This window comes from Populus alba, chromosome 19 (assembly GCF_005239225.2).
Source record: "Populus alba chromosome 19, ASM523922v2, whole genome shotgun sequence".
NCBI lineage: Eukaryota > Viridiplantae > Streptophyta > Magnoliopsida > Malpighiales > Salicaceae > Populus > Populus alba.
This window is the reverse complement of record NC_133302.1, coordinates 10393799-10405727: the sequence shown is the minus strand read 5'-3', so window position 1 is coordinate 10405727 and position 11929 is coordinate 10393799. Positions and strand designations below refer to the sequence as shown.

The 11929-nt window shown below is 34.5% G+C and overlaps 1 protein-coding gene across 1 annotated transcript; it reads right to left on the bottom strand.

Annotated features, from left to right (window-relative positions):
• Positions 1-2620: 2620 nt before the first annotated feature.
• LOC118027759 (cationic amino acid transporter 2, vacuolar) lies at positions 2621-11155 on the bottom strand. Its single transcript, XM_035031214.2, has 14 exons — positions 10645-11155; positions 9971-10172; positions 9177-9261; positions 8271-8411; positions 8030-8148; positions 7847-7943; positions 7540-7712; positions 7361-7427; positions 5980-6138; positions 4700-4964; positions 4227-4335; positions 3981-4093; positions 3226-3301; positions 2621-3001 (listed from the first exon to the last, which is right to left on the bottom strand). Exons 1-14 carry the CDS (start codon positions 10811-10813, stop codon positions 2845-2847), a joined length of 1932 nt encoding a protein of 643 aa, XP_034887105.1. The 5' UTR covers positions 10814-11155; the 3' UTR covers positions 2621-2844.
• Positions 11156-11929: the final 774 nt, after the last annotated feature.

The window sequence follows — 11929 nt, the reverse complement described above, 5'->3', positions numbered from 1 at the left end:
CCTATAGTGGCAAATAAAAGAAACTACAATGCCTTACCTCATAACTATGGGCACTTCTTCTAGAGCACGCAACTAACACCCATCTTACAAGTGGAAGTTGGAGACCTAACACGTATCAAAGGATGCTTTACCCTAAAAAAACTTGAGAAATAAATGAAGGCTAAAGGGAAAGAAGTGGTTAACATGATTGAGGAAATGAATAAACTCATAAATGAAAAGGAGACCAATGAGTTCTTAAAGTTGATAAAACATAGCAAATATAGTGTTGTTAAGCAACTTATGAAAACTCCTGCCAGAATATCATTGTTGTCATTAATTTTGAGCCTCGAGCTATAAAGGAAGGCCCTACAAAAGGTGTTGAATGAGGCCTATGTGCCTCAAGATACCAACCAAGAAACTATGAAACATTTAGTGGGGAGGATCCAAGCTTTAAATTACATGTACTTCAGTTTTCATCAAAGATGAATTGGATCCTAACAGTACTGGGCATAACAAGTCATTATATATTACAGTGCGATGTAAAGATGTCCTGATTAGGAAGATACTAGTCGACAACGATTTTGCATTGAATGTGCTACCAAGGCTAATCTAATGTTACATGCGAGGTTGGGATGTACTTGAAATTTCTTATAACATATAATATAAATAAGCTATAGAATTAAATCATGTAATTCACAATTTAAATTTCTTTCTAGCCAAAGATTTATTATTATTAGTTCAATAATTTTATTTATGCCATAGAACTCCTCGAAGTAGTTAAGCGACTCAGATATCCCGATCATATGTCTCGCTGATACCACTAGTACCTCTGGATAACTAGTCAATAAAAACCCAGTTGTCAGACAATCTAATGCCACTAACACCATCCAGGGTACTAGTCAACAAACTTTCCGGTCATCAAATAAATTGACGCCACTAGTACCATTCAAGGTACTAGTAAAAAAAAAATTCTTTTTCGTTAGATAAATGGACGCTATTAGTACTGTTTAAGGTGTAAGTAAAAAATCACCATTTTTCCATTGATCCTGTTATTGTTGATATATTCATATATACATACATTTATGAAGAAAAATTTAAAGAAGACTACAATTGCTATATCATTAAGAATTTTATACTTAATAACGGATAGTCATGCAAAACACCTCCTAGTTTCTAGCTCAAATAGTGGTGCTCTGCTGCTAGATGAATCCTTGCAGCTTCTTTCATACTTAGAGGCATCCATTCATTAACATTATTTTAATAATAATAAAAGGAATACTCTTTTGAATACAAGTTTCAATCAAGTAAGGATTTCTACCATTTTTAAATTTGTTTCATTTACTTAACGTATTATACACATTCTATTCATAGCAAATGTCAATTTATTTAAGCTAAATTCTCCAAGGTTCCCACTTTTGATCGTCCATTAATTTAGCCATATCTATATTTGCTTCTATTACATTTTTATATCTATACTACATTTATGATTTCATCTCAATTTCATTAATTCATCATTTATTCTATGTTTTCACAAATTAATTATATATCTATGCTCATTTATCTTGTCGATATCTTACAAACTTCAAAAATTCAAGCTTCATTAGAAACTCAACCACAATTAGGTAAACTAATTAAATCTATTTCACTTCATCTTTAATACATCAACACTTATTTGAACACTCATAGATAAACAAATATTTGTTTTGGCTCCCATTAATCCCTATTTTCTCCTATCAATGCTTTAGGCCCTTTTTTTCTTCTTCTTTTTCTTTTTCCTCTACACTTTGTACCTTATATGGATGTAATCCAACACAATTATCACATTTGATTAGGTCAACTAGTTTAAATTTCTTTTTATTCTCCTAACCAGTACTTAGCTTTAAATAGGATCATAAGTTTCTCTTCATGGTTTTTGTGAAACTGGTTTTTTACTCATTCATTTCATATCTATCATAATACAATTCAACCCAAACTCCTTAACAATTTGACAATTTAATTCATTCCCTAATTATAAACTAAGGTCAGAATCTCACACCAAAAGAGGGATACTATTTTCTTTAATTTTTTTACAATTCTCATAGTACCCATTAAATTTTCACATTTAAAAATATAATTCTAAAAACAAAACATTATTACAAGCACTCGTAGGAATCAATATTCTATATTCTACACTTGCTAATAATTTATGCTAAAAAAACAATGATTGGTGAAAGTGATTTAATTTCTAAACACAAGATATCATTAAAATATTGCGAAAGAAATCAAGCTTTCTTCACCCTCTTTTTCTCTCTTTAACTCCTAAAATTCTCACATAAAAGCTCTAAAAGAAAAGCCTTTAGGTCTCTAGTTTATATCCTCTAAACCCCTTTTTAGTCTTTTAATCTAGCTTGAATTCATGTTTTTTATCTCATAATTTGATGAAAAAAATAATAAAAATCCCTTAGCCCCTTTCTTGGCTTTAGAGAGACATTTATATAGTCCCCATTTAAGTTATTTACAACATTGCCTTTATATTTAGCTCATATGTTTTTTTTTAACTGTTTTTTTTTTTAAACTGAAACACTCGGTCTTGGTCCACTTTCAAAACTTATGGATGCTAATGGCCATGAATTATCCATCAAAAATAAAGGATCAATCAATGTTTACTACACAAGACGGATTTCATTCTTGAATCAGAATATGTACATGCAAGTCCCCAAACCACCACCTTATACATAAACTACACGACGGATTTCAGCCATCAATGGTGTCATAAGAATACAAACAGCACTTGGGGGAAGGTAAAATACAATATTACAACAAAGAGATTCTGTTGTAAGGAACGCACGGGATTGAATCCTGGACGCTATAAACTGGAAACGAATTCTATGCCAAACTTTCTCCAGAGCTCCGATAAATTTCATCAGCATGAGTTGCAGGTACATAGACAGCATCCAGTAGTGAGCTGTGTTTCCGTCCATAGAATACATAAACAAGCACTCCAACAATAAGCCATACAGAAACACGGGTCCAGGTGGCAGCACTGAAAGGTCAGAGAGAAAAGGGGAGGGAGGGAGCATGTTGTGAGAAGAGAAATGGAGATCCATAGAATGAACAAAATCATAAAACAGCAAAGGTGGATAAATATTTCCAAGGCCCAATTCTACCCCCCACAGGGACACAACGTAAAGTTCAACATACAGGCAAAAGACTACTTCTCTGAAGGGAAATTGCATTGTAACTGCAGCTTGATTTTTATTTACTCACCCAAGATTAATCAGCAGGTAGATGTTGACGAGTATGCAGACAATGGGAAGAAGTGGAACAAATGGGCAAATGAAACCTGAAAAGATATTTAATTTGCTTTTAGTTTCACTAAAACCTTTAATCAAAGGAGTTATTAACACTGTAACACCAACATAAGCAGCTATATTGTACATATGATTGTGTGTTGGCAAGTTGGTGTGTGTTTATGGTATAAATGAATGCCTGGTAATAAGAACACACACTGATTCAAGTAATTAATATCACTATTAAATGCAGTACACGATAGGACTTCAAAAAGATGAATAAAACACATATAGCACACTCTCACGCTGTTCTGGGTCAATGTAAAACCTAAACAGAGTTCTATCCAGAAACTATCTCAGGATTCACAGGCACTAGTAGCTTAACTGCTGGATTTACTAAAATGTCCACATATTATGAGCAAGTATCGTGGTTAGACTGTTGAAAATGCTCTTCCCTCCCAGGTTTAAGTGAGTAATTAACCTACATGAGAACTCATTTTACTTGGGATCAAAACACAAAGATCAATCCCCAACTCTGCTAGGACATTCCAAGACAATTGAGCATTTTTTATTCTGTAACAAATAGGGCCAGTGGTTACATACATATAGCACATTCAACACAAGCACTTGACATATTCCGACATTTCCATCAAACACATATGCAGGTATTAACTAGACTGGCCTTACAAAAATAAGAAACAACACAGGGTATAAGAAGAAATAGCAACATACCTCCTGAATGCCCAAAGCTGTGCCTTGCATCATCTTGTTCTATGCAGGTCAGCACAATCAGACCAGAAAGGAGAAGTGCACCACCAACTCCACACGTTGTAAAACGAAGAGGACTGATGGAAGAAGAGTCCAAACAAATACATTAACATTGAAAGAAAAGCAGAAAATGGTTCCCATCTTGTCTAAAAGCATTATAGGATGTATGTGTGTAACTGTAAATTACTGTTATGATCAATATTGACCCACCTAGGAAGACTCAAGTCTGAAGCTGCATAGGTAAGGAGAACCGCCCCAATGCATGTGGCTGCTATGGTCCAGCCAGCAATTTCTCGCCTTTTCCCTTCATTCAGGACAACTGAAACAATTCGTACAAAGGAAAATTAGAGAGAGAAACCATCTGATGAAAAAGTTGACACATTAAATTTTGCTAATGTACTACACGAGGTCAGAGTACTAAGAGTCAGGTCTAACATCTTTAAATTAAAGTTTAGGGCAGGACAGAAAGGACTGTGGATGTATGAATTCCATCTGCAAATATTTCAAAGCACTGTAATATAAGCAATATATCTTTTACATATGCCAATCAGGAATTCTGTAACACATGCCTTGTAATTGGGCCATGATTGGAAATGCGAGGTTTTTAGATTATTTACAGTCTAACAAGTAATATTCATATGCATGCCAAGAAAAGTAAAGAGTGATAGCTGCAAAGAACTTACAATTGCTTTGAGCTTCTTGTTTTACAAGTAAAGGATATTCAATTGTTTTTGCTTTGCCTAGTAAAGGCAATTTGCTATCCTTAGAGGTACCCGCATGAATAGCTGCCTTTTCCTCATAGACATCTTGGCTACTGTACCGTAATGATACAGAATCGATAGTCTCCTGAAGTGAAGATGGAAAAGGCACCTCATCTGGTGGTACGTATCTCAGTATCAATACAGAAATTGCTACCATAGTGAAAGCAAGAAGTGTGCCCACGCTGACCTGCACAAAATGGCATTATCAAGAATATTCTGACATTTACATAAATAAAATTTGTATGTTTGAAAAGTGCTGAGGTTTCCCACAGTCATTGTTCTTGTAAAAAGGAGTGCAAGCCTTTTTCACAGAGGAGGATATTTTAGAATAATAATTTCTAAGAAATTCTAAAATAAATTTTAATAAATACTAATTAAATATAAATTTTCATTTCTATTGAATCAGAATAGATTGCAACTCTTGTATTTTAGTTTTCGTTCAAAGAACCACTTTAGTTGATCCGTCCCATGCTCAGCAATAATGTTCCTGATTGGAGTGGTGCTGACAGCGGTGAATGCATAGTCTAGGTACTAATAATTTGAATGTAAAAGATGTGGTCAGACTATAACTGCAAGAAATATAAATCCATCTTGAAATTATCACCAAAGATGGTTCATTGTCTCTTTCTTTGGGCTTTGCCTTTTTCATAATAATGGATTTCAAGGGGAAATCACTATATCTTAGTGTAAGTGGGAAATATGTATATATCGACATACACACACATACATAATATAAGGAGCAGCATTGCCAAATAATGAAGCGCTCAATTATTTTCTTTTCAAGATATTGATTTGAATTGTTGAATGAGCTGGATCATAGAAACTGGTAACAATCTTAAAACAAAGGGGCATGTCAGAGATAGGAAAATATATATATATATATATATATATATATATATATAACATTCCCAGAAAGCCACCTATTTGTTTGATAACTGAAGTAAAAAAATAGCTGTGGTCAGCCCTCATTAACAGTTGAAGATAAGAGCAAAAAATTCTCCTATTTCCTTGATCAGGAACTTATGGGTAAATATGACTCCCGAAAGACAGGAAACAGGAAACAGAGAGGTTACTCAGCCATTTCCCATCCATTGTCTTTCTTGCTTAGATTTGAAGTAAATGGGTCCAAGCAAAATGCAAGCAAGCCTCATCAACTACAACAATACTATATTGCACATTTACTTGATTCAAAGTTCACATACCATCCCAGCTAACTGTGAAACATCCATAAAAAATGACAATACTGCAGCACCAAAGCCAGTCACCAACGTGCTCTTAACAGGAACTTGGGTGCTTCTATTTACATCTGAAAAGAATGATGGCAGCAATCCATCTCTAGCCATTGCCATCAAAATTCGAGGCTGGGAAAGACAAAAGCTGTGTTAATTGATGACTTGGAGATAAAGAAAAGGTAAATACAATACACCAACAACAAAAAATCATCACGGAAGAACAGAATAGTACAGTTAACATTTGGTGAATCTAGTAAAGTAAGAGGCGAGAAACAGATTAAGCATTTTTCCCACTAAGACAGGCGTGCACAATAATCACCAATTAGAGAATAAATATAAACACACAGTTATCAACACCACTAATAACACATTCTTGCTTTAACCATCTATATAGTAGTTGTCCCCAGGGTTCATATTCAAGAACCCCTTTATGAGCCTATTGAGTCAACCTTTTCATCTTGAGAATGGTGTCAATGAGATTGACACCAATGACTTGTTGTAGATTCGAAAGCATCATAAGGCCTTACTCCTAATAATTGTGTTATGTGTCCTCGTAATAGAGAATCTCTAAGTCAATCTCTTTCTGCATTGCCCTTCAGCTCAATATATGCAGCAAAGATTGTTTGCATTTGTTAGTGTTGGGCAATTCCGAGGATGGTGGAACAAGTGTTGCTGATTTCTTTTCGGGGTGTCTTGGGTCAGAGAAAGAATCTAAGAACTAAAGAGATGTGTTTCCTAGTGCAGTTTTTTGGTGCATTTGGAAGGAGGGCGATGCAGAATTATCAATCATCACTTCACATCATGAAAGTTAACGTTGGATTGGATGCTTTTCCTGGCTTCTTTGTGGTGTCACATAGCAAGTGCTTTTAGGGACATTTCCTGAACTGATATTCAGGGGAATTGGAGTGCTTTATTATTTTGATCTAGATTCCTGTGTCTATTTCACTTTCTGATAGGATTACTCTCAATGTCATAGTGTACAATTCCCTCTTTCTAATTAGAACTTCCTCATTTTATTAAAAAGAGAGAATTATGGCAGAGGAAAAATACAGTGTAGAGCCTACCCATAAAGTACTGGAATGTCAGAAAAAACAGCGATACAGGTATGTAAAAAACATATATTGATTCATATAAGTACACAATGTAAGTTTTGAAGATCAACCATATTAATGAAATAAAGGAAATCAAAATACACTGCTTGAACTAAAAGTCAGTGTATGTGGGCAGTCATGAGGTGCATGGCCAGTGAAGAACAATCAAGAATAACATTCATCATATGACAGATAGCATCCAGGAGCAGCAAGTCAGAAAAATATGGTATACAAGCACCTGGAAGATTCTGTTAAATTACCTGAGGAAGCATTGACCCCATCAATGTTGAGCAGAGAGCCATAACTGCCCCAGCAGTTATCAAGTACCTGAACACGCAAGCAGCACAAAGACTTATAAACCAAGAAGGTTCAATTACTTCCATATAATTTTGGAGAAAAAATTGATGTACCATGCATTTGACCAAAACAACAAACTTACGCTGCCCATTGCATCCCGTGTACAGAAAAAGCTGATGAGATAGGGGTATCGGGATCCATTGCATAATAAGGTACCAGACCAACAATGACAACAGAGACCAGCATGTACAAAGAACAACAAATAGACAGCGAGAGCCCAATGCCTAAAGGTAAATCTCGTTGTGGATTTTTCACCTGTCAGAAAATATGAAACACGAAATAAGACTCCACAAGTCACCATGTACCCATGAACATGAAGACTACACATGAAATAACTACAGTAGAAGAGAAGCGGGAAGGAATAACAAAAACACCAGGAAGGTGCATACCTCCTCAGCAGTGCTGGCAACTGAATCAAAACCAATGTACGCAAAAAATACAGTTGCAGACCCTGCAAGCATCCCATCCACCCCAAAGGGAAAGTACCTGTGAGTTCAGAAATATCATATTAGTTACAAAACTTCTGCACAAAATGTTTCAAAAATGATTTTACAACGTGGGATGCCTATTACCCAGTAGGAAGTTCATATCCAGCCCATCCAGTCTTGAAGCCAAGATAAGTACCAGCTATTATGATGAAAAGCATGGCACACACATTTATGGAGGTTACTATGGCCTGTGCTAAAGTGCTCTGCACAATGATGTTACTCGAGGAGATTAATATAATAGCAAGGAAAGAAAGGAGAACTTTACCTCAGAATAATTGCAAGTCAAAAGGGGAAAATGAACATGATAAAGAATTATGGTATGTACCTCCTTTATTCCCACACACAACAGCCCAGTGACAACCAATACCAGAACAGCAGCACATGGGTCAACCACAACATCAAGCCCAGGTATATGCTGACGAGCTAGAAATGTTGGTAGATTGTCCTGACCTCCAAAGAACAGTGCCTACAAGCATAAAACAAGACAAGTAAGAAAAAAAACAATAATTCAAAAATAGACAGAAAGGGAAGCACACAGACTATCACAATATGGAGAACATACAATGCCTAGATAGATAAGAGGGGGGGAATAAAATAAGACTCTCATCAAGGAAAAAAAGCCAAGTATTGACCAACAACTTGCTTGTCAACTAATCACAATGGAGTATCAGCAATTCCTTTTCTACTTTTTCTTTATATTTTTCGTTGAAACCAAGGATCTAACCTAAAGAACACCACTTATAACTAGGGGCATCGTAGAAATTTATTTTGTAGTGGTGAAAATGGAAGATCACTAATATGTTAGAACTTCCTGCAAAGGAAACAAGGACGTCCTAAATGACTCTTCAAGTCTTAATGTAAATGGCAGCTATCAAAGCGCTCAAATTAAATTGAAGCTAGACTCCAATGAAAGGTATTATCAATATAGCTTGACCATCTGAAAAGAATTACTTGCATGCTCATTCATACATCATAAAAGAAATGAAAGAATCGACAATTTTACTAATTTTCTGTTCTTCCAAAATTCCAATTCAACAACAAGATGCAATTAGCCACTAGGCATCAAGACAGCAATGCTTGAAAATTGGAAAATGTGTACCATTTTCATCTATAAAGAAAACAATGTAAAATAATTATACTCGAAACAATAAGATTGAAATAATTAAACCCAAAGAATTAAAAGTGCCACATCTAAGTAAATTGAAGCTTGGGTAACAGAAAGTCACTGAACTAGATTTGGGGATATGCCACGAGCAACTGCTGAACCACCGATTGTGTATTCCAATATTAGAGCCCAGCCAATCAACCAAGCAACACTGCAAATTGAAAATGCAGGAATCAATAAGCAAAGGGCATTGCAGGTTCTGACAAAAACTATATCCAATCCAAAAATAGAACCCAAATACAAACAAAGAACTATCCAAACACAATGCCTGAGGTATGCTATTACATAAATCAATAATCATATCAAAAACAGCAAGAAATGTGCCAAAAGTAGGTTGCATCATGGAACCATATTATGACCAACCAAATCCCCCAATAACATGTTGCTAGAACCAAAGTATCAGATTCCAGTTGCTCTCAGGTCCATATGGTGTCTGCTAGAGTCATGAGGTACCTTTGCTTTGCTTTTCTTCGAGTTCCTCTTAGCATGTCTGCTGTTTTTGCAGAACCAGTTGACCGGTTCTAAGTTGTCAACAAACCGGTTGACCGCTTCCTAGCTGCTGTCCAGACAGTCTTTTTTTCAGATATATTTGAGTTTTCTTTAGCTTTTTTTTTTTCCTGCTGCCTAAGGTCAGATAGATTTGGGTAACGGGACGATATACATCTTAAGGTATGTCCCTAGTATTTTTGTATAGTTTTCCCTTTAATACAGTTACACATATCAAAAAAAAAAAAAGCAAAGCATCAACTTATTTATCCCCTTTGAATAAAGAGATAACAGGATGTAAACCATGAACCAAACAGAAGAGAGACTGCCACCGAAGTAAATAAGTTTTCAAACAAGAAACAACAAATACTTACCCTTCTCCAACACATATATAGGAATAATGATACGCACTGCCGGCAGATGGACAACGACTTGCAAGTTCTGCGTAGCAAAAGGCTGAAAGAGCAGCAGCAATTCCAGCAACCAAAAAGGATATAAATAGAGCTGGTCCAGAATGCTCTCTAGCAACTGTTCCAACAAGAATATAAACTCCAGCTCCAATAGTTGAGCCAACGCCTGATCAGAGTTCAACAGTCAGCAATTCAAAGATAGAAGGCAAGCTATAGCACAAGAACCAATATTCAAAAGCTAGAAAACTAACACAAAAAACTGAAAGTTACAAAAAGGATAAAAAAAATAATTTTAACTTTTCAAATTAGCATTTAGACGGTGCTTAGCACGATCAGGTTTTGGCTTATGTTTTAATAAAACATAATTTCAATCAAAAATAAAAAGTTAAGCAAAGGAAATGTTATTTCGATAAGACAACAAGGAAATGATACATCCAAAGAAAAACAGGCAAGAAAGCTTAAAATTTCTGGCCAAAACCTGAAACCAATTAACACGATCAGCATCAACTCATCCATCCGGTAAAGTAGCAAACAAAAATGAAAGAAGAAGCACAAGACAATCAAAACCATGATTCAAAAAACAAAACCCAGATAAAATTCTTTGGTCAAAGAGAAGAATTGAGAGAAAAAGAACAAACCAATAGCAATAAGGTGAAGAATAGACAACTCCTTGGCTAATCGATGATGACCAGGTGCTTTAGAATGAACAGAATCAACCTGTTTTCTCCTTATCAAACTCCTAAAACAACCACCACCACCACCCCCTACTCCACAACCACCTTTATGTGAATCAACAAGAAAACCCATCAAATTTCTCGACTTTTTTTTTAATCCCTTGCAAAGACAACAACTTTCGCTGTCCTCCTATCAATAAGTAATTTACCAGCTGCAACTGGGTATGTTTCTTACTTACAAATAAAAAGAAAAAAAAAAACCTCAAGAGTTTAATTCTATCATGTACAAAAACTAAAATCTAAGCAATACAAACCCTGCCCGCATTCCCTCCGTATAATACAATCAAGTTTTATGGATTGGATCTGCTCTGGATATGGGAGGCGATCTGTTCTGAATATGGGAGGCGGGCAGATCCCAGAGAGGCAAAGACAGACCCCAAAGTGTTCGTACTTGTGATAAGGAAATAAGAGAGGCCTTCGTATGTGTTCCTGTCCTTTAATAATAAATGATAATACTATAGTTGTTTATTAAAAAAAAAAAAAAAAACACTCTTTTTCCCGAGATCCTCACCTCTCTTGTGGTAATGAAAATGTTTTTTTATTGACAAGTATATTCTTTAATCAACCTAGCGGCAACGTAATATATAATATAAGTGAAATTCAATTTTTTTTTAATTTAATTAAATAAAGATTAACTATTACTCTTTAAGTTTTAGCTTCTATTTTTATATATTTTTTAAAAAATATTTATTTTTTAAAAAATATTAAATTAATATTTTTTTAATATTTTTCAATAATTTTAATGAGTTGATGTAAAAAATAAAAAAAAATATATATAGAAAAAATTATTTTAAAATATTTTCAATAAAAAATAATTTTTAAAAAAATAATCTACACTACAATATCAAACATATAACTAGTAAAAAAACAAATTACAATGATCCACTAGCTTTCAAAAATATATGCTAATTGTTGAAATCCAAATCAATTTAATTATGAAATTCTCAAGAATTTAACATCTAACAAGTTGAGCTATTTGTATCTTTGAATCAACATCAAAACTAATTCTGCCTAATAATTACATCATGAACTTCAATTGTTTGCTACTTAATTCTTAGTGTATTTTTTTTTACTACACACATCAAATTAGTACATGCATTACCAACACATCTTACATGATTACTAACAAATAAAAAAAAAATGATTTTGTGTCTTTTCATTACTGTTTAATGAGCTTTGAAAATTTCTT

Coding starts and splice junctions, on each gene's coding strand:
- LOC118027759 (XM_035031214.2), bottom strand. CDS start 10,813: ATGGGTTTTCTTGTTGATTCACATAAAGGTGGTTGTGGAGTAGGGGGT. Junction 9,262..9,970: donor TATATATGTGTTGGAGAAGG/GTAAGTATTTGT, acceptor TTCAATTTGCAG/TGTTGCTTGGTTGATTGGCT. Junction 4,965..5,979: donor TTTCACAGTTAGCTGGGATG/GTATGTGAACTT, acceptor CATTTTGTGCAG/GTCAGCGTGGGCACACTTCT.